General features: G+C 33.9%; 5 protein-coding genes and 1 long non-coding RNA gene across 9 annotated transcripts; 2 read left to right on the top strand and 4 right to left on the bottom strand.

Moving 5' to 3' along the window:
* Window positions 1-1186: 1186 nt before the first annotated feature.
* ebo (ellipsoid body open) lies at window positions 1187-7959 on the top strand. Of its 3 annotated transcripts, none has more exons than XM_040724458.2 (10): window positions 1187-1579; window positions 1641-1942; window positions 1995-2495; window positions 4843-5224; window positions 5287-5379; window positions 5440-5747; window positions 5825-6731; window positions 6790-7068; window positions 7132-7362; window positions 7733-7959. In XM_040724458.2, the coding sequence occupies exons 1-10, from the start codon at window positions 1382-1384 to the stop codon at window positions 7850-7852; spliced, it is 3321 nt and encodes a 1106-aa protein (XP_040580392.1). In that variant the 5' UTR covers window positions 1187-1381; the 3' UTR covers window positions 7853-7959. The 3 variants fall into 3 exon arrangements, with proteins under 3 accessions (XP_040580392.1, XP_071749050.1, XP_071749051.1); XM_071892949.1 differs by lacking the exon at window positions 7733-7959 and adding an exon at window positions 7541-7678; XM_071892950.1 differs by lacking the exon at window positions 7733-7959 and adding an exon at window positions 7538-7677.
* Window positions 2495-4614, bottom strand: LOC121128879 (tetratricopeptide repeat protein 1). Of its 2 annotated transcripts, none has more exons than XM_040724484.2 (3): window positions 4048-4614; window positions 3713-3987; window positions 2495-3660 (listed from the first exon to the last, which is right to left on the bottom strand). In XM_040724484.2, the coding sequence occupies exons 2-3, from the start codon at window positions 3738-3740 to the stop codon at window positions 2540-2542; spliced, it is 1149 nt and encodes a 382-aa protein (XP_040580418.2). In that variant the 5' UTR covers window positions 3741-3987; window positions 4048-4614; the 3' UTR covers window positions 2495-2539. The 2 variants fall into 2 exon arrangements, with proteins under 2 accessions (XP_040580418.2, XP_071749066.1); XM_071892965.1 differs by having other exon boundaries at window positions 4048-4609.
* Window positions 7960-8887: 928 nt separating the features above from the next.
* Window positions 8888-10530, bottom strand: LOC139907024 (uncharacterized). Its single transcript, XR_011783328.1, has 3 exons — window positions 10402-10530; window positions 10022-10135; window positions 8888-9010 (listed from the first exon to the last, which is right to left on the bottom strand). It is a non-coding gene; the product is annotated as an uncharacterized lncRNA (long non-coding RNA).
* Window positions 9040-10943, top strand: LOC121128897 (uncharacterized). The gene is made up of 2 exons (XM_040724493.2): window positions 9040-9176; window positions 9230-10943. The coding sequence occupies exon 2, from the start codon at window positions 9352-9354 to the stop codon at window positions 10213-10215; it is 864 nt and encodes a 287-aa protein (XP_040580427.1). The 5' UTR covers window positions 9040-9176; window positions 9230-9351; the 3' UTR covers window positions 10216-10943.
* Window positions 10944-11981: 1038 nt separating this feature from the next.
* RpL4 (ribosomal protein L4) lies at window positions 11982-15104 on the bottom strand. The gene is made up of 6 exons (XM_040724467.2): window positions 14206-15104; window positions 13853-14030; window positions 13248-13618; window positions 12967-13065; window positions 12513-12784; window positions 11982-12327 (listed from the first exon to the last, which is right to left on the bottom strand). Exons 1-6 carry the CDS (start codon window positions 14206-14208, stop codon window positions 12090-12092), a joined length of 1161 nt encoding a protein of 386 aa, XP_040580401.1. The 5' UTR covers window positions 14209-15104; the 3' UTR covers window positions 11982-12089.
* A 116-nt stretch (window positions 15105-15220) lies between these two features.
* On the bottom strand, window positions 15221-18755 carry LOC121128849 (protein CDV3 homolog). The gene is made up of 4 exons (XM_040724450.2): window positions 16892-18755; window positions 16684-16821; window positions 16209-16612; window positions 15221-16133 (listed from the first exon to the last, which is right to left on the bottom strand). The coding sequence occupies exons 1-4, from the start codon at window positions 16988-16990 to the stop codon at window positions 16025-16027; spliced, it is 750 nt and encodes a 249-aa protein (XP_040580384.1). The 5' UTR covers window positions 16991-18755; the 3' UTR covers window positions 15221-16024.
* Between the last annotated feature and the right edge of the window lie 2383 nt (window positions 18756-21138).

Below are 21138 nucleotides of genomic sequence, written 5' to 3'. Positions count from 1 at the left end.
TTATTGCAAAGAAAGCCCTGGAGATACTCATACCGTTTGTAACAACATATCTTGATGAGAAATCCTTTTCGAGGATACTCAACATAAAAAACAATGAAAAGACTGTGGCAAAACTATATGTGAGTTGCAATTACCAAGTTGAAGCCACGCATTTCTTAGCTTATGTCTGGAAGGCAATAGCAAAATACCCATTGATTTGCAGGAAATATTAATTAAGTTATGCTTTTGTGTGAAATTCATGTTTTTTTGGTTTTTTTCCTTGAACACAGTGGTTTTTGGTTGCAACTGATGCATGGTTTGTGTACTAATAAAATATATACCTATGTTCTAAAGAATTAATATTTTATTTTTCCACTCACGAAGGGGTTCGGTGAATACACTGACGAAGTTTGTAAGGTTCCGTACCTCCAAAAAGATTAAGAACCATTTATCTAAACTATTATATAAAGTATGATGGAAAAAAAAAAAAAAAAACACTCGCATCAACCGTTTTTCCTTTTCTAATCTCAAAACTGTTATGTTTCTTTACTCTTTGGCTGACCCTAGTAATGATTAATCCCTTTACAATTAAAAAATGTATGAATTTAATTTCAAAATATCGTGGATTGCCTCGGTTCAAGCAATCCCCCATGTGAAGACTATACTCACAATTAGCTTTTTCAGAATAATAAAGATGCATAGTATTTTCGTTTAATTTGTTTTCATTCATTTTTATGAGTTGACTCCATAGAGATACAAGGGTATTACATAGGATTTTTATTTTTATATCAATGTATATATAAATTAAGGACTTTAGTTCAATGTTTATTGTACTTATATAATATCCATAAATAAGGTAATATTTATTTCTCTATGATTATATCTAAATAATAAATCCACCCATAATAATTAGCAGTCTCACTAAGAAAATTATAGAAGACTAAGCTACAAAATGTATTTTTTCAAATTTTTTATTTCCCTTTTGTCAGTCGAGTTTGCAAATGGATCCAAAAACTAGACGTGGTACTGATCCAACATTGGCATCCTCATTAATAATTACATGCGTTGTTTAACGCATACTATGCGACATAATATTCAATTTTTAAGAAATATATTTCTACTACAAAATCTCAAAGTTGAAATTCAGTCTTAATCTTCAAGCAGACTTGACAAAAGAAAGATACATATTCAAATATAATATATGATCGAGTATTCAGTAGACAGTATCACTTCACAGTTGTATAAATAATACAAGAGCATACTATCTGACTCAGTTCGAGAATAAGAAAGAAGAAGAAGGAGTCTATCCCTAGTGAAAGAAAATAAATAGAGTTCGGCGATCACAACAACATTAAATAAACAACAAAAGAGTTAAGAGTCGAAGTGGGAGTGATAAACCAGGATGGAGGAGAATCTTCGTGGTTTAGAGGCCCTTCTGTGTGAATTCTTTGATGAAAGAACGAACAATGATCGAAAAAGAGCAATTGAAGCTTTGCTTGAGGGGTTTCAATCCTCGAAAGGAGCCTGGAAAGAGGCTTCGTATTTCATGACTCATACTCGTAATCAATATGTTTGTATGTTCGCCATCAACACGCTGGAAGTAAGGGATTCCACTTAGACATCAATAAATACTTACTCCTATATTCATTCATTCATTTCAGAGCATTATTCATAAGCAATGGGTTGTACTTCAAGTCTCGGATAAATCGGAAATCCGCTCTATAATCACGGGGATTCTCAAGGAGCACAATCAATCCACTCCTCCTTTTATTCGTAACAAACTCATCAAGCTCCTTGTGGACATCGCACGCACAGACTGGCCACATTTCTACCCGGAATTCTTCATAAAAAATATCTATGAGTCTCTAGAACAGAAGAAAACCCTGGTTTTAGGGTTATCAACGCTGCTCATTGCTTCTGAAGAACTAGCCACTCCCAGGGAAGAAAACGTGTACACGCTCAGGTACTCTCTTTTATTACTTATGTACAGTTCATAGTTTGTTTACTATTCATAGGCGACAAGAATTGAGAAAATTGATGAATGAGCAAGTTCCCCGAATACTCAGAACACTTCATAATATCCTTTTAAAAGTATTATCTGGAAAAGGATCCAGAAATACACCGCCCCCCTCTCCAAGTCATCGACCTCATGCTATCAAAACTTTTGCTCCTCTCAAGTCATCCAAAGAAAACAACAATCTTAACCCTTTAAGTTATGAAGAAGATGAAAATGAAATTGTAGAACTAGCTCTCAAATGCTTGGCTCATCTATTTTCATGGATATCCCTTTCTTCTGTAAGCTTAGACTTAACAGACGTTTTGTTTCGTTATGCTCGACAGAGTGTTGGAAATCTTGGGTGCTATGCTATGAACTGTATTAATGAAGTTGTGTATTGTCAATTTGTTCCCGATAATTATCAAAACTTCTTTCTGCACATTTTTAAGAATGCATTTTCTTTGCTGAGTGATTTAATGAATGGAGATCCAACAAATGGACTTGTGGCATTCGACGAAGTGTGAGTATTTGCATGATTTATTAAGTATAAAAAGATAAAGAGTATTAGGCAAACAAATCATTTTTAAATTCTGTGTCGGATCTATTATTCCAAATTTCTTCTTTCCCAAGCATATCTACTTCAATATATAATTTTACTTCCTTTTCCATTTCTGTTATTCCTTTGTATGGTCTCTCGATGAATGTCTCAAATTCATCAATCACATCTTGATATTTCGATAAGGCCTCTCTTATTGAGTCTGGTGTCTTCGCTCCTATAAACCTTTCTTTAGCTATATAAATATCTTTTTTCAGTTCGTGAAGTCTCTTCAGATGTCTCCAAATGTTGGTATCCACACCACATTGAGGCAGTGGACATATGATGACTTGCTCATTTGTTTTTTCCTTAAGTGGAAATGATAGTTGACACTTGGGTGAGCCCTCGCATTTATATAGAACAACGTCATTCATTGCAGAGCCCATGTTGGCCATACTTTTAAAACTAATGACATCATCCTTACGAATCCTACGGTTTGAAATGACCAGCAGCTTTTGTCCTATGAAATGTGTAAAAACATCATTTGAGTGACTCGGTTTTGATTTGGAGATCAAAAAACTGAATTGAGGATATATCCCAATTGCATAATTCCGTCGAGGATGAACTTTGTCGTTTCCCTCTATTAATTTGCTTCTGTCTTCTTCTTTTAAAAGCATAAATATAGGAATTTGGGTTTTCAATGAAAAGATGACGAACTTGGCAACTTCGCCCATTGAAAGTGACTCCGGGAATTTTGCTTTGATCAAGGCTTTATGCAGATATACACCTACTAATCCTCCAAAAAAGGCTTCCTCCTTAGAAATCTTTTCTATTTGATTTTGAATAATTTTAGGGTTATTTTTTAGTATGAGTCGCAGAGCTAGTCGACCAATGGGAGCCAAGTTTTCTTTCAAATCCTTGATGATAGACCATTCATACTTATGGAACAAAGCAATTGCTTTAGCTCTTGACTCTTCATCATAAAATAGTTCAGATGAACCAAAATTACATACAACTGGAGCTGACATTTTTTTTAGCGTGTAGGGACATAATTTTCCATAACTTTTTGGGTCACTCAAAATAGTTGCAATTGGTGATTCCAGTAGTAGTCTATCCTCAGTATTAACTTCTTTTATTACATTAATTTTATCTGTAAGAATAAAAATGAACACTGGGGCTGTGAATATAAGGATAGGTCATACCCTCCTTTACTGATAGTTTTGAACTCATCTCTGGAATTTCTTCAGATGCTCCGTCAGTTAGATTATCGAAGGGGTGCAACGATTCCTTTGCTGGTTGAGCATCTTTTTTTTATGGCAAAAAGATTGATTTGTTTGTTGGTTTTATTTCGCCATTGTTCCCGTATTTTGGTGGGCATATCCGATTTACCAATCATGTCTAAGCATTTCTTGTAGGTTTCCTTGGATGAAAAGAATTGTCGTGTTTTTTTGAATGCTTGTGCTTTCCTATTCAGGACCTGTGTTCGTCGGTAAAAAAAATAAATAATAATCTTTTAATGGCTTAATTAGTTAATTACTTTATAATGCATTTCTCTTGGGTATCCATATTTTAATGCTAAATCAACGTCTTGAATAACACCCTGATAAATTCCAAGTCCCTCTGATGCTGCAGATCGGTTTGCAACAATGATGGCAAAATCCTTATTTTCCATTGGATTTTTCTCATTGAGAGGACAAAATCTCATGGCCTCAGTATAAACTTCTCGTGCTTCCAATAAGTTCCCTTCTTTATAGAGTTCATTTCCTTTTGTCTTGAGTTTTAATGCCTTTTCCTTGTTTTTTACCACAACTCCGGATATTACTGGCTCTGGTATATTATCCTTGTAGGTTTCGATGACATAAGATAAGGGATCCTCAGATTCAATTTTATTCCAATCCACTTTAAGACCTTTAATGACTTCAAATAGTTTCCCTTCAGGAATCAAAAGATCCTCTTTGAGTTTTTTTATAGCAATCTTGTTCATATTTGGTGTGATACTTATTAAATGGAATGGTCTCAATGAATCTTCCACATTTTCTAGAGTGTCTTGGAAAAAAGTTTGTTAAAAAGAGAAGTCATGCTTTCTATATTAAGAAATTTGATTAAAAAAATTTGTTATATAATTCTGGCAAATTGCCAACTTTGAAAAATGCCTACATATATATATATATATACATTACACATATAATATATTGGTGAACGTAATGGAAGTAATTTCATTAGATTTCCTAGCTAATGAGCCAGAATCCATACATAACTATATACTATGGCCACCTATGTGGTTTAAATTTACATGTATGAATCTATTTTTTTTTTTTTTTTTTTTTTCCAGATATCTAGAAAAGTTTACTGAGCTTTTAAGAAATTTTGTCCACATACATATTCGTCGATTTTACTCCAACCCTGAGTTCCCCATGATGGATTTCCTTTCTCTTCTCTTTAAATATTCATTTCAGCAACCTTATTTAGAAGGTTTTTTTTCATGTTTGGAAGTTTGGGGACTTTTTATTGATTTTGTTGGGAGCTCCCCCTCTAGGGTCAGTCATGGATCTCCTACAAAAGCATTTATGAAGTTTTATTCAAACATCAACTCATCTGATAATCCTTATGCTCCACCATTAATGGCGTTGGTGAGGGATATTCTAAAAAAAATTTCCTTTAAATTCAACGAATCTGAATTAAGTTCTTTGAACAATATTGTTATTGATGATGATGTAAGTACCATACAATTATAATGTAAGGTTTGAAGAATAACTTGATCATTGCATTTTTTTAGAATAAAACAGAGTGGCAAAACTTTTTGTTTCATTGTATCGAAATCCTGATGAAGGTTGCTTCCAATTTTCCAAACGAAGTATTTCAGCTCTTGGTAAGTTATTGATACTAGATACATATTTGTATGTTTCATGTGAATTAATGATTTTATTAGGATGAGGGCTGGAAGGAGTACTCTAGCGTCTATCTCCAACTAACTAAATATATTGTCAACTCCTCCTTTGTACTTCCAAGTGAAGTTGAGTATCGACAGCTCCATTGTGTTCTTAGAGACTTTTCCACTTATCTACAAATCATGGGTCGAATATCATCTTTTACGATTGGGGAGCATTTTAATAGTCAATTAAACATTGCGGGTTCATATATGAAGCAACTTATAGAATTGGTATCCTTTGGATCCCAGTATAAACTGTACCTTCTTAATTCTCCATTTCCTGCTCTGTCAGAAGATTTCATGGATGTGTAAGTATTTACAATATATGTACATACATTCATAAACGCTTAATAATGTATTGACTGTTGTTATTTCTTTACTATAGACATGCTCAATCTCTAGCTGCTCTCAAAACTTGGTGCCATTGGCTTGCTCAACTTCATAGAGAGGCCATTAAAGAACCTCAACAATTCGATTCTCATTGTCGTGAACTCACTTCTTCCATGGTCATATCCGTCATTCCTGTAATCAAATCTGGTTCTAATGATAAGTTAATGCATGCTGTGGCTCATTTTTTAGTGACTCTGACTGGTACTGTGAGGCCTCCTTCTATATGGAAACTCAAAGAATTCACGGAACTATTCAGTGATCTTCCTCGATTGAAATTACTTCCCGACGCAGAAAGACTAATGGTTAGGGCTTTATCCAATGTTTTACTTCTTACATGGCCAGGAATATCGGATCAACGTTGGGACGAAAGAGAAAAACATCTCAAAAAGTTTCTTGGGGAAATTACAATCAACTTTGGAAAACTATCTAGCACTGACATTATAACAGTTAAGGATGCAGCTAAGCCTGTAATTATACATGCCTTGCGTATCCTTGGAGACTTGGTTGAGCATATACTGAATGAGGTGACTCAGTCTAAGAAGCTCATTCATGATTGCATCAAAGAAAGTATTAACATTTCATTCAGCCTTTTCCCTCTATACCTTGACGATGCGACCCTCACAGAGTCTCTTCTTTCCTTCTTTTTGATTATTTTTGATGTTCTGAAAGCCCAAATGGGACATGAATATGTCGAAAAGTCTATTCAAAACTTATTGTCAGTATTTAATCAAGAGCAGTTGAATCACATTTTGTCAACAGACGAAGGATCTGGACTTAAAGTAGTTGAAAAGTTTCTACAGATTTTGCAATTTGTTGTGAAGGAGCCCGATTCATCCTTTAGGAAATTCATTCCACTTACACTCTCACTATGTCTGGATCATATATGCCCTTTAGTAATTGATGTAAGTGTAACATTTTAAAACAATTATTTTCATTAAATTATCTTTTCGCATTCGTTAGAAGCCTTCGTCGGATTTAAAAACACCGCTATACTCTTTACTCTTCGAAACTCTTTTCAACAACTGGCAGTATTTCTTTAAGTCCTCTGTTGTTCGCTGCTTAGCTGTTGCTGGACATTCCAAGATCAACAATAATGATTTAAAAGATCAGAATAAAGAATTATTTCATCGTGTTATGGAAGCATTTGGACGATCCTTTTTACAGCCCGATATATCTGTATTTAAACAAAATCTTCTAAATCTCGAGAAATTGCATAATAAATGGAAACTCTACGAAAAGGTGACAAATCAGAGACAATATTAAGAATCATTTTACATAAATTCACCTCATGCTCTTTTACAGGAAGTTTTTATGGAATCACTTATAACTCAATTTCTGACTGTTTTGCTCCAAGTATTAATACATCGATCTCACGATCTACTTAGAGAAGAAATAATCACAGCGGTTTATAACATGGCTTCAGTGGATTTCAACGCTTTCTTCTCGGGTTTTCTGCAAGTGTTTCTATCTGGAATGGAAGGGTTAAACGATCAACAAAGGGACACTCTCAAAAATAATTTTAAATGTGATTCAGTAAGTTTTATTTCATTCCTGCCTCTCAAAAAATATAATATTCTGCCTACTTTAAGTGGCTAAGTAATATTTCATGAGTAAGCGTATTGTTGTGGCATTCCTTATTTATGCGGTCCAATCCAGTCTTAGGACCGGTCCTTCGGGCTGTCAGTATTAGAACTTTTTTTTTTTAAAGTAGAAATAAATAAAGTTGAGTGACGTCATCAATCACCGAACTTTAGGTATACGTTTTAAGACTGAACTGGACCGGACCAAGACTGAACTGAACGGACTGCAGTCTTCATGAGTCGTAAATAAGGACCGACACAACACTTTGTAAACATAGGTATATATACAATTGTCTAATTCTTGCATCATCTTTTTTCACTAGGATTTTCCCACTTTTAAGAGTAGTACGGACAGATTCATCAACGATTTGAGATATTATAGACTTTGCAATGTCAATCAGATGCCTCTAACTCAAGGTGGGATGTCGTTTACCCATCCATAGAAACTTAAGATACATGCTTATAATATATATTTCTATCTATTTATTAATAATATTAAATATTTTAAAATTACATCAATCGAGTGCCGAAATACAAGAAATAAATTTGATCGCATCCGGCATTATTATGGTTAATAATTATTATCACTTACAATCATGGCGTAATAAAATTGTTCATTAATATTGCAATGAGCACTGCAATTCGTTCATAGCCCTATGGTTGGACTTCCACTTATGACATTGCATATAACTATACAAGCCATCATTAGTGCAAAAGCGAATTGGTTTGAGTTTTTCACAGGGGTAATGTAACTAGTCTTTTTACCCCTCCCTAAAGTATAGAATTTCAAAATTTACCACACCTTATAATTTTTTATAAATTTATCCAAGGATTTTTTTACAAAAGTAAATTTTGCAATTATTTGTAAGATTAAATCAGTATTTACTCTCTGGAGTCTAGTTAACACAATATTTTATCTAATTGTAGGATGTTGAGAAATTCAGGAGCATCCCTAGCCATACACAATCATATTGATACTACTGATGTAACATTATTCTGGGATATAATATATTATAATTAGTTAGGAATAGGCATTTCGTAGAGCGCAGAGAGAGGGGAGCGAGACATATGGTACGACTGAATTAAAACCATCGTTAACATCAGCTGACTGTTATATTATTTTGGATTTTATTTAAAGGATTGTAAATATAAAAAGAAATACAATTCAGGGTATCAACAATAAAACTTGCACTTAAAAAAATGCTTGGGATTTACAAGATTAATTATAATTTATTTACAAAGGAAACTAAGTTTTAAAAAAAGGGAAAATATTTAACGTAGCAAAGTAATCAACTCAATCAGATAAAAGATTTCAGATAAGAGGTAACTAAAATATGTTTTCAAGACCCAAATATTAGGGCAAAATTAGTTGACACAATAACCCCCACCCCCCAAAAAAAAAAAAAAAATCATCTTGGTACTCCGTAGTGATAAAAAGGTTGGTAATCACTATTCAAAGTAATCATTTATTTAAGAGATGGGGACATGAGCGCATTCGGCGTGTAAAAATTAACTCCTCCTTTGTTAACATCAAAAACGACATTTGCTGTCGACGTAACGCTATGAATATGAAGGCTGCTCGGGCAGTAATACCTTTGGTCCTACAAACAACGAAGAAAAAATAATAACAGTTAGATGAAATAATATTATCAACGATAATATATTAAATGATCATTTATCTATAATTATGAAGGAGGTCAACTGACGAATGTTTTGAGGTCTCCTCGCACGCATAAAAATGCGCGTATTTTCCCTTCTGTCTTTAGAGTAATTGACTTATTATACATTAATGTTCCTTCATCAAGCTGTTTTCCTTTCAGTCATTCATTACTACTCCCTACTTACTACTTTTTGTATTTCATATTTGTGAACTTTGTTTAACATTCAAATACATAAATAATTCGCGCCGTTTGGGCTTATCAAAATATACCAAATAACCGTAATGTATAGCGAGAGTAAATTAATGAGCTGGATTGTCGCAAACGGAGGCGAGTCTGTCTGGAGCTACGACAACCAAAATTATGTGTTGACCTGCCGTCTATGTCAATATAGTAAAAGTGTGGATCATATGTATCCCCTCCTTAGACATGTGAAACGCAAATACCATGAAAGAAATTTAGAGATATTCAAAAAGAGGCAGTCCTCTAATGTAATTGTCAATGAGGACTCAAATGAAGTAGATTTCACTTCCGATCTTGTTAAAATGTTTGTTTCTTGTAATATTCCCGTGACCACCGTAGAAAATCCGAATTTCGTAAAGTTCGTGGAGAAATACACGGGTAAATCCGTTCCTTCTCGATTTTCAATGACCAAGTCCCTGGAGACAGAAAGTAAGGTTGTCCTCTCTAAGGTAGAGAGAGAATTAGATGGAAAGGATATTTTCATGGCGATGGACGAGAATAAAGACTCCAAGGATCGTGCAGTTGCAGTTTTGATTGGAACTCTTGATGGGCAGCACTTAGGGAAACGTTACCTCATTAATTTGGATCATGTTGATGTTGGCAGTAAAAATAGTCTGGCAATTGAAGAAGTTGCCATCAATAGTATAAATGACACTTTGGGCTCTAATTTTAAAAAGAATCGGTTTAAACTATTTATCACCGATGAAGTACCTTATTGCATGGAAGCGGCTGAAAAACTTAGAACTACGTTTCCATCAATGAGGAACATCACATCTTCATCGAAATCAGATAGAGTGTTTAGCTTTTTAACTGACATTAACTCTCCTAAAAGAAATAAATTGTCAAGTTCTCATGTAAAGGATATTCTTATAATGAAATGTAATCATGAGCTAATACAAATTTAATTCTCTAAATGTTATTATTCTATATATTTAACATTTTTTAAGAATGAGTATTTTCCCCACTTTCTTTACATATATTCGCTGTCTTAAAGAATAAAACTTCTTATTACTATTTAATAGCTATTTTCAAACTCGTAAAGTTTTAAATAATTATAAATTCATTTAAAAGTTTAATAATTAGCTTATTACTCTAAATGTGAGAAGAGCCAATCTTTGAGAGATGTATTGTTATAATGGTATGAAGATAATAAAATAATAGATGAACAATGTAGGTGATATTTAGACCCCAACTGGAGTGGAAAAAAATGGAAATAAACATTCAGTTTATTTATGTGACATCACTCATTGGATTACAAGTGAAGCTTCAATTAAATAATGGAGTGATTTTGCATTCGAATGATTATTTCCAAGCTGCTGGATGTGATCAGACCTGGGAAGGGAAGATACAAAATTGCTATTTGAATGTTGACTTTGCGACATTATATTTCTAGAAGGTTTTAATTTTTATCATAAATATATCTACGTAATACAAACGAATGATTTAATGTAAAAATAACCTTTGTCGTATCATAATAATTATTGTGATTTTGGAACCTACCCCTCATTCTAATAGTGCCTTGCTTCTCATAAATTCATTTCTGGTTGTGTGAAGAACATATTTATTATATTATAGAAACATTAAATTGGACTTCGAATGAAATATGAAGATGCATCAAATTGCTTATATGATACCTAATGCATTGTTATTTATATAATTACTCTCGAACTGAAAAAATACGGATTTAAGGAAACTAATTTTACGTTATTAAAAATGACAATCATATAGATGAGATTATATCATTTAGGGGCTGATGATGAGTTCACATTAAAAAAAAGTTCCTTTTAATATTAAAAAAGTAGGTAATATAGATGTGAAGAAATAAACCCTTCCTATGTATGGCCCCTCAACAAATAACTAAAGTAATAATTGCCCATTATTGTTTAAAAAAAAGTTTCAACAGAAACTGTCCAAAATATGATTCAATATTATATAAACGTGAGGGAAGAAGATGGTACATAACCCTTCCTGTATAAACATGTTTATACAAAAAGATGTATACAGTATAGGTTTTTAAGAATATAAAATTCATATCTTATTCTGTAAATTCTCATTTATAAACTCAGAAGTTCAGTTGTGTTACCAAGTTACTCCTGTTAAAAAAATAAATTTTAACTACGATTTTCTGCAAAAAATTTCATAATAGGGGGCTACAGCCCCACACTCTCGCAGACGCCTCTGAACAATGCAAGGAATCAGGAGATAAAGAATATAATATTAAGAATAACTCCTTCAATTTAAATATTTCGTGTTCAGCAAAAGTAAACCAACGAGTTCTTAAATTATAAGTTTAGTATAGGAAATCACTGGTGTAACCCATCAATCGAGGGTTTGATCACAGCAATTAGTGTCTGTATTGTCAATAAGCCTCCCATAGAGAACCGTAAGCACGTAACTGCTACACCGATGTTGAAAGTCTTAAGTTATGGATGGTATCACTCCTCATGATGGGACCATGAGCGTATCAAACATTCCCAACCCACATTATTTTCTTTAGAATAATAAAAAACATAAAGTCAAAATAGTAAATACCTATAGTCAGTTAAATAATTATGTACCTAATTTCTTGAATATGTTGGTGACATAGAAGTTCTTTTCTCTGGATCTTAGCGTCTACAATAACTAAACACAACTAACACATTTCTGAACTGATGAAGAAAAACCATAGAAATTGGAAACAATGAATATATGTATTTTAAATTAAGAATAACTTTGATTTTGATAGGCATAGTCAGATGTATTTTCAGAAAAACGTAGCGTTACGTTAACAACACATTATTTACTTCTTAGGTTTCTTGCTACTTCTTCTGGCCATGGCGGCAGCTCTTTTAGCCATAGGATTGACAGGAGGGGTCTTGCCAGCCTTCTTAGCTGCAATCGTTGCTTTTTCCCGAAGACGCTTTGCTTGAACTAACTCGGCACTGCGCTTCATGACTGCTGCATAAGGATTCAACCTCAAGAGTGTCCTGACATTACGGAGAGGATTGTTCTTGGGCACCTTTCTATTTATCTTACGACTGTAACAAAAAGAAAAACATAAGTCTTCAACATAACAGGATTTTGTTTATCATAATTTTTTTTTTTTTTAATTTCAGATAATTATACTCATTCATGGTATGTTCAGAACCCAATGCTCTGAATGTAAATAAATTTGGTTTCATCACATTAATACGAAAGTAACAAAATTGTAGTAAATACGTACTTGGGAGCCCGGAGAACCTTCCTGATCTCTTCCGACTTGAGGAGTTTAGTTAGGTCGGTATTAGCCATCTTAGGTTGAGGAAGATTCCATCCCTTCTTTTCAGATGAGGGTTTCTTCCATGTACCGTAGAGAGTGTCTAATTTTTTGAAGGCAGATTCAGTCCAGATACAAAATCTACCAACATGACCACCAGGAGCCAATTTAAGGAGATTTAGATTTTCTACTTGAATAGTGTCGCATCCAGGGATGTTACGGAATGCTCTTCTCACACCCTATTGTATAGAAAAAATAATTAAATAAATAGTTAATTTGAAACATATCACTTAATAGCATATTTGATTATATTGAATTCAGCAAGATAAACTCATCAATTAAATTAAGAAACACGGACCAACGTGAAAAAAATCAAAATCATCACAACTGCAGATTTAAATAATATATAATATTCATTTACCTCATCTTTGTTGTAGACTATTAGAGGACCTAATTTTTGGATACGACGACGATTTCTCATCTTACCCTTACCAGGGCGCATACGTTTTGACTTGTATACCTAGAGAGATAGAGGATAATTAAGACTCAAACCTACACAAATACATTTAATAAGATTTCGAATCTAATTTTCAGAGGGTAAATAGAATCAAAGAAGAATCATAAACACGGACCAACGTGAATAACGTGTGATCATCAGGTTTTAAAAAAAAATCTGGGGAGAGGAATGGCAGATGGAATTACCTGGTCAATATCTTTCCAGGCTTTGAGGCGGTGGAGGAGGATCATGGCGTCCTTGGTCTTGGTGTAACTTTCAACCTTATCTTGGACGACTAGGGGTACTTCATGTACATCTTGGATCTGATGACCCTTGGCCATAACCAATGCAGGTACACCAGAGGAGGCAATGGCAGAGCACATGGCATAACGCTTCTGAGCTACATTCACTTTTCTATGCCAGCGTCTAAAGGTCTTGGTTGGAGCGAACATGTGTCCACCACGGCACATGTTGCCGAAAGCTCCCTGTCCAGAGCGGTGGGTTCCTCCACCACGGACACGGGGAATACGAGCTACAGCACGTCCAGTACCCCAGGACTCGGCGCTGGTTTGATGACCTAAGGAACAAAGACAAAAAGTTATAATGCCATCAATTCAAGAGTAGCAAATCTGTGCAATAGTGTGCTAATTCATAGTTAATTTGTCGTAAGGGCGTTACCACCAAGTTCCCATGAAAAGGAACTCCGAAACGCCAACCCTCCTTTACTTTTGCAACTCTTAAGGATCGTTCGAGGTATGGAATTAACCCCAAACGAGGACATGGTTGCCGCACAATATCCCTCAACACTCACCAGCGTCTTGATTCACGGCATAAGGTTGACGACGGTTCTTGGCGACCTCATGATGGATGAAAGACACCACGTCAGGTCTGATGGGTGCCTTAAATACGGCGGGGAGAGTAACAGTACTCCCGGCGGGTAGTCCTTTCTCAGAACGCACCGTCACTAAAGGACGAGCCGATGCTAGAGACTGCAAAATGGAGAAAACAAGACAAGTATTAATACATGTCTCTTTCAAGTGGCTTCAGACAGCAATCCTAGAGTCAGAATGAGGCGCCAAGATCCCTCCTGCACGACAAGTCGAGAGAAGAGACATGTAGCCTGTACTGAGGATATGCCATAGATGGAGGTTGGAGGATGCTTACCATACTGATAGATTCTCTCGGCGAAAGATTAAAAGAAGAGTTCCTTGCCAACGAGAGGAAATTCAAAGAGAGAGAAAAAGAAAAGGAAGTTGTTAAATTATCAACTCCCGCGGTAAGGGGCTAGGCAATACTTTTATTAAAAGGCGTGCGCTTTATTTATTACATTTTTTTTAAACGTTCCTAGACCCTTTTCTCCAGATAAATCAACAAAAGAAATGCAGTAAATAAGAATGTAGCTTTTTACCTAATTTACAAAGTAGCTATATTTTAATTTTAAGAAAGAAAACTTTGTAGCCGTTTCTTCTAGCTATATACACATGCATATGTTTACGACGATGGGTATTGAAATGCCGAATTTGTAACAAATAACAGAGGTTCCTCAATTGATTTCTATAAAATCTTGATATATCAATAATCACTATATTTCATTTATCAAAAAAATATTTTTCATCTCTTAAAACGATCTAATTAAGCATCATACTAACTAACTTATTCATTAAACAAAAGGTTACGAGTCTAGGCCAAATTGGGTTTAAAGATGCATGAATCAACAGCTTGACCACATCTTTTAATACGTCACTCTTTTAATAAAAACATTATCACGTGGCATGTACTGATATCCACGTTGTACGCTCAATCCTTATTAGTTTCTCTCCTGGTACTCTTACCGTTTATAACTTTCCTAGTTATGTAAACACCCTTACTTTGATTCCCTTGAATATTTCAAGCACACACACAATCAATTGTAACATTGCATAGAAACTTTTTCTTAAGAATCGTTTTTAAACCTACCTATAATAAGTGAGGGATGTGAATGATAATTTAAAAAGCACAGATTTGTTTTTCTTCAACTTTTAATAACATGTATTAGATTATAAATAGGAGTAAGAATGCCCCCCACCAACAACTCCCCTCCTTAATTAACTTTCTACTAGACCAGAGAAAGTTCTGAAAGAATACCAGGAATCACCACAATAACACTACAGATGACATTAGAAACAAACTAAATCAGAAATTATCCTTACATAACTTTAACTTTTATTATTCAATACTTTAATTTACAAACTTGAAATAATTAATTCATAAATTTTCTAATTTAGAAGAGACATACTCCCAGGGAATAAACTTTATCTGAAATGTAAAATACGAGATAAAGATTGCTTCAGTTAGCTCAGACTTTTCAACCAGCGATGTATTATACTAATTACAGATAAATGAGGCATGAGTAGACACACAAAAAATATGTATTGATATATGTAAAATGATAATTGTGAGAATTTGCAAAATTAATTTTGAATGATGTATTTTTCTTATTTCAACAAGGAAACAACGGATAAATAGTAACATTCCATAAATCAACTCAGTGATGACAAACTGATTAGTAAATAAATATATGAAATATATAATTAGAGCGATTGAAATATTCTTTTTTTCTTCTTTCATTTTTCAAACTTTTTGGACAATTTACAATACACAGTAGAGAAGGACCAGCATGAACATCATCCAAGTAACAAAGAAAAACAATGGTCATTTGTGCAGGTGAAGGGCGTTTGCACCAAGTAATTTTTTTAAACATTTTTTTTTCTTCAAAAAATGGATCACTAGTCTTCAACAAAAAAAATTAAGCACAATTTCTTTTTTTTTCCTAAACTCTTGAACTTATATTTGTCTTACAGCACTGAGAAAGAACTGATGGTGAAGTGCAGTATCCTAACTTCATCAATTTAGATTTGCTGTTAGGCGATATCAAATAATAACTATGTATATATAAAAACATCATTCAATGAGGGAGCTAATATGTGGATAACTATATTTTAGTTCATTCACGCAGTGCTGAAAATTTGTTGTCCAGAGTGAGTCTAGGTGCTTCAGATTTGTGATGATGAGTGGAACTGCCTCCGCCCCTTACTTCTTCAAATTCGTATCGCCTGAAAAGAGAAAGAAATGGGTTGTTAGTCTCTTATGACTTTGTATAACAAAGAATATGTTGAGTTGAAATTAACCTAGAATCGTCTTCGCAAGGTATAACACTAGATGCAAGGGATGGGAAGTAAATTTGGCTGTTAATATCGGGGGCGGCCTTGGATCTCCTGGGTTTCATGACACCAACGTTGATAGCATTCCTTTTTTCCGGTGGGACATATTTCGCTTTATCCTCTGATGGAGCTGGGGCTGGAGTGTATGAGGGCCCATTATCTGACTCCACTTCACCTTGACTTCCATTTGAGGTGACACGACCACTCCAAACGGAGCTGGAGTCTTTCTTTGAGTTTTCCTCCGAAATTTCATTATTGGCATCAGACGTCTCTTCGTCCTTGGATAGTTCGTCCTGTATCTGAAGAGCCTCAATTTTAAGACCAGTATAGTCCTTTTCATCTGGGTCATAGTCGTACCATTCCTCGTCCTTCTGGAAAATGCATCAAGACAGACAATTTATGAAATGATTCAATGTAAAAGCAAAGAGTGGATAGTAATCACCTCATTACTACTTTGAATATCCTTCGTAAATAGTTTGGTCGTGCTTTCATGAGAAGCTTGATTGCCTATGGTCGTGGCCAGAGGAACTGCATGTTCAGACTCTTTCTCCTGGTCCCGGTGACGTTGAACTTCCAGGTTCTGAAAAGTTGAAAAGTGGTAGTACTCATTAGCCAAAGGACCCCGTCACCCGTCAGGGATTTCTCCTTACCTTAACTATAACTTCCGTGTTGGCTTTGGAAAATCCAAGCGTCGTGGACTTTTTCTTTTTCTTGTCCTTTTTAGCAAAGAAATTATCTAAATCCGCCATGATGAAATCAACAAGGTAAGGAACTAACTTAGTAAGTTTCGCCTCCGTCTGCTGTCTGGTCTCTACCTAAAATCAATTCCCTCCTCGCCTCACGTTCCCAACTTACTCACTTCTTTACTTACGTAGCTTAATTCTTCACTCACTCACTCACTCTCTCCATACATCAGCAGCAGCAGTAGCAGCTATCGCCTATCTCACTCGAGCTCACAGTCACCATCCATATACATATATATTTATTGTTATTATAGATTTACTTCATAAGAGGTTCTATTCCTTTTCGCCAACATACGCTTTTCTATTCCTAATATATAGATTCTGCTACATATTTCGTCACACGTACACGCTACATATTTCAATGCTAGTAATCGTACTGATAAATGATACATCACAGGGAGCAGGTCCAATAATACCAACTTATTAACGTTGTCTTCTTTTACTTTCTGATCTTACTAGGTTGGTAAGTGGAAATTAGTGTTGAGACTCGGTCCAAGACCCATTTTTCCCCCTTACGTCTTGTAGTATTTTTTATACATAGATTTTGAACGCTATTTTGGTCCAGACCCCGATCTTAGAGTGAAATTTAATCTTTTCAAATACTAGACCGATTTTTTTGGTTTCAATATTATATTGAACGATTTTCTCCTCTATCCTGATTTATGAGTTATACAGTTAATATGTTATGCTATGCTTTTAACAAAGTATGGCATTAAATAGTGGATATAGTTAATGTCTACCATTTATGCAACACATATAACTTCATACTAAGTTATTGTGCCCAAGATACTTGAAGAAAAACATCTCTTAATATCTTTATCGCGCCAATGTTCACAATTTTGAAACACAAATGACGTCATCAACAATTCATTTATAGAATCAGTCCAGACCAGGGGTTCTTAACCTTATTTACTCCAATTCCCCCTCTTTTAGTGAGCAGCTCTCCATTTCCCACCACAGCATCGATCTTTGACAAATTCGATGTTAAGCCATGTTTAGTACGTAAAAACATATAAAAATTGTAACACTTAGACATACAGGTGAATGAGACTTTCTCGGACCTGTCTATGATTTTCAGACCGAAAACCAACACTAGTGGAAACTTTTGTTTATTTTGTTGGTACCTAATAGATGAAGATAATTCATCCATATTCCTAAAAGATACATTCATCCTATCAAAACCATAGACTTAATTGAAATAAGAACAAACCTACTTCTATAAATCATCAAAATGTTAACTTAATATGCAACATTCAAGGACCTTTTTTTTCTAATAAAAAAAGTGTAATTATTATTATGGATCGACAGTCAAGATAAAGAGAGAAAAAACCTGATTATATAAGTAAGTAAGCTCAAAGCTAGACTCTTCTAATTTCCGCTATTATATAATTTGACATATTATATAAACACAAGTAGTTCATTTCTATCAATTAACAGAGGCACTTATTGTTTATAAGTGCATCCAATATAAAGTATAAGCATGAATTAGAATATTTCCTTCAAAAGAATTAAAAAGGCTTTGGAAAGAAGAGTTGGATGGGTATGACACCTAACAAAATAGAATAATCAAGTGGTCATTTTGAATTTGAATATTATAAAATTACGTAATAAGAATAATATTAGAGAAGCGCATTCAGAATAAAAATTAATTCTTACATTGTAAATTATAATTATCATTTATCAAAAATTTTGATACTGCTATTGATTAAAAAATTGTGTTGGATCTGTCTAAAAAAAATTAAAAAGACTGCAGTCCTATCAGTCTGGTCCTAATAAAATTTTTCAGTCCTTATCGGTCGTTTATGGACACTAAAACAGCTGAAATTAAATAGTTACTACCAAGGTGAGTATATATAAAGGTGAGGTAACAAGGAAATTCTACGTTTGTTTTTTTCAATATCAAGAGAAGAAGGGGAAATTTAATGACGTCATTGTTGAGGCCCATAGCACTCTGTCCTATATAATTGTAAACTAAAAAATTTAAAATCCAGACAAGTAAGGCAACACAAATAAAATAAATGCATACAATTAAAATTCATTTATAGTACAAAATGGTAAACTTAGGACTATGCCAAAAAGCATAAAAAGGCAAAATATTTAACTTATATCGATTTTAATATCTATAAAATCCAATACTTATTTCGATTGTTATGAAATTTGACGATATCCTTGCTTGATACTTTATAGAATAATAAAATCAATTTCAGAACTAATTATTTAAAAAGACTAACATTAATTTACATATTCATAATAATCTGTATGTAAGCTTATATTAATATGCTATATGTATATGATCTTAATTGCCATTTTATTACATAATATAAGAGTGGTGAATAAAATAATAGCAATAAGTAAAAATTAAAGCCTATATATTTTTTTTACATAATGGATAATAAATATTAATTTGTAAATTGACCAATCTGTCTAAGTTTTCTCAGATTAACGCCACGTACGTTCTTCAGTTTGAGCTTTTTATTAAGGTTATTTACTCTAATTCGTTCTTGTTTTCAAAAAGGAAACGATGACTTCTTTATGCCAGTTAGGATATAATTCTACTACATGATTATGCAGCCTCTGAAATACGTTTGGGGTTTTTGTCAATCGCGTCTTCGTTGTTACAATGAAAAACATTGAAATGCTTTTCTAGACAAAATTTTAAAAACTCACACCAGGGGATTGTAAGGCTTCCTTTAGAGACCAATTCAATCCAAGGGATAGACGTCTCTTAATAAAATCCCAAGTCATATGTCTTTTCCCCTAGATTTGGATAAAGTTCTTTAATTTTTTTTTTGCCAAAAACCCTGACTGTAAGCCAGACCCTGATCTGAACAAACTTGAGATGATTCTTCTGTATCTGCTACAATTACTTTTTTGGCTTCAAGAGCTTCAATAAATCTAGAATCTTCTAAAATTTCTTATGATTCAATTGCATCTTCATCATACTCATTTTCTTGCATATTTGACGAAAATAAGTGACTCGTTATTGATTTTGTAACTATTTCGCCATCATCCTCATCATTTAACTCCTCTTCAACAGCTGGATTTCTCAAGACATGTTCACGATTTTTTCCAATAAAATTACTTTTAGTCTTCTGAGGGCTTCCACTGGGGTTGGATGAGTATTGTTTCCTGTGATGGCACGAATCCGTGAGAATACATTCTCCAGACAATCTTGATTTAGATGAGTGGTTAAAATGAATTTCATTCCATTATCCTTCATACTTTGAAATAATGATTTTGTTAAACGAATGGAGATTAAAATTCCCTTTTGAAATGGAAGCTGAAAATTAACAGATCCAAATTAGTGCACTTCACTTGAATGAAATTATCTGAACTCCCGCACCAGTGACGTCACTACGTCAGTTGAGTCAGCTGACGCCATCCAGACTGTCTAAGAAGATCCTTGTTGTCTCACCTTTTTATATATTCACCTTGGTTACTACTATCTACGTCATTCAAGCCGCTGAAGTTTCATCATAATTCATAACCTCTTTCAAAGAGAGATGATGATTGATGAACTACTGCAAAGTCACCAACTCACTTTTTTATCTAAAAACTGATTCACCAAGAGGACGAATCATCAAAAGAACAAATAATCAAAAGATGATTACATCTTGTAATATCCCAAAAATACACCTCGGCTTACAGGTAATGCAAGTGAAATACTGAGCCAAAGGTAGTTTTAACTCCACCACCGTCGCGTTTCTAAGTATCAAGGACCTCTTATAATATGCTATAATACACCTCGACCCGGCAGGTTAAACTTCCCTGCCCCGCTTTCTTGAGCATCAATGACCTCTTTTAATATCCAAAGATACATCCCGGCCCAAAGGTTGTTCAAGTCATCTTAACTAATAATCATTTATTGACTAAAATTAACACTTACATTAATAATGGGGTAACTAGAGGACAAGTTAAAGTTGTTATTCGTGCGGTATGGAAGTTTTAGGATATAGGGAATGCTGAAGTGACGTATGAACTTTATCATCAAGTTTAAAAGACGAAATAAGGATATTTCGTCTTAATGTATAAATAAATCAGATTTATAGGTAATTTTTAATTAGGAATTTTATAATCAAAATATGTAATGTGTATTTCTATATAACATATTAAATTGTTGTATAAACCTCATTTATTTATATATTAAGGCTAAA

Source organism: Lepeophtheirus salmonis, chromosome 1 (genome assembly GCF_016086655.4).
Source record: "Lepeophtheirus salmonis chromosome 1, UVic_Lsal_1.4, whole genome shotgun sequence".
Classification (NCBI taxonomy): Eukaryota; Metazoa; Arthropoda; class Copepoda; order Siphonostomatoida; family Caligidae; genus Lepeophtheirus; species Lepeophtheirus salmonis.
The sequence above is the reverse complement of the archived record's forward strand: the minus strand, read 5'-3'. Positions and strand labels throughout refer to the sequence as shown.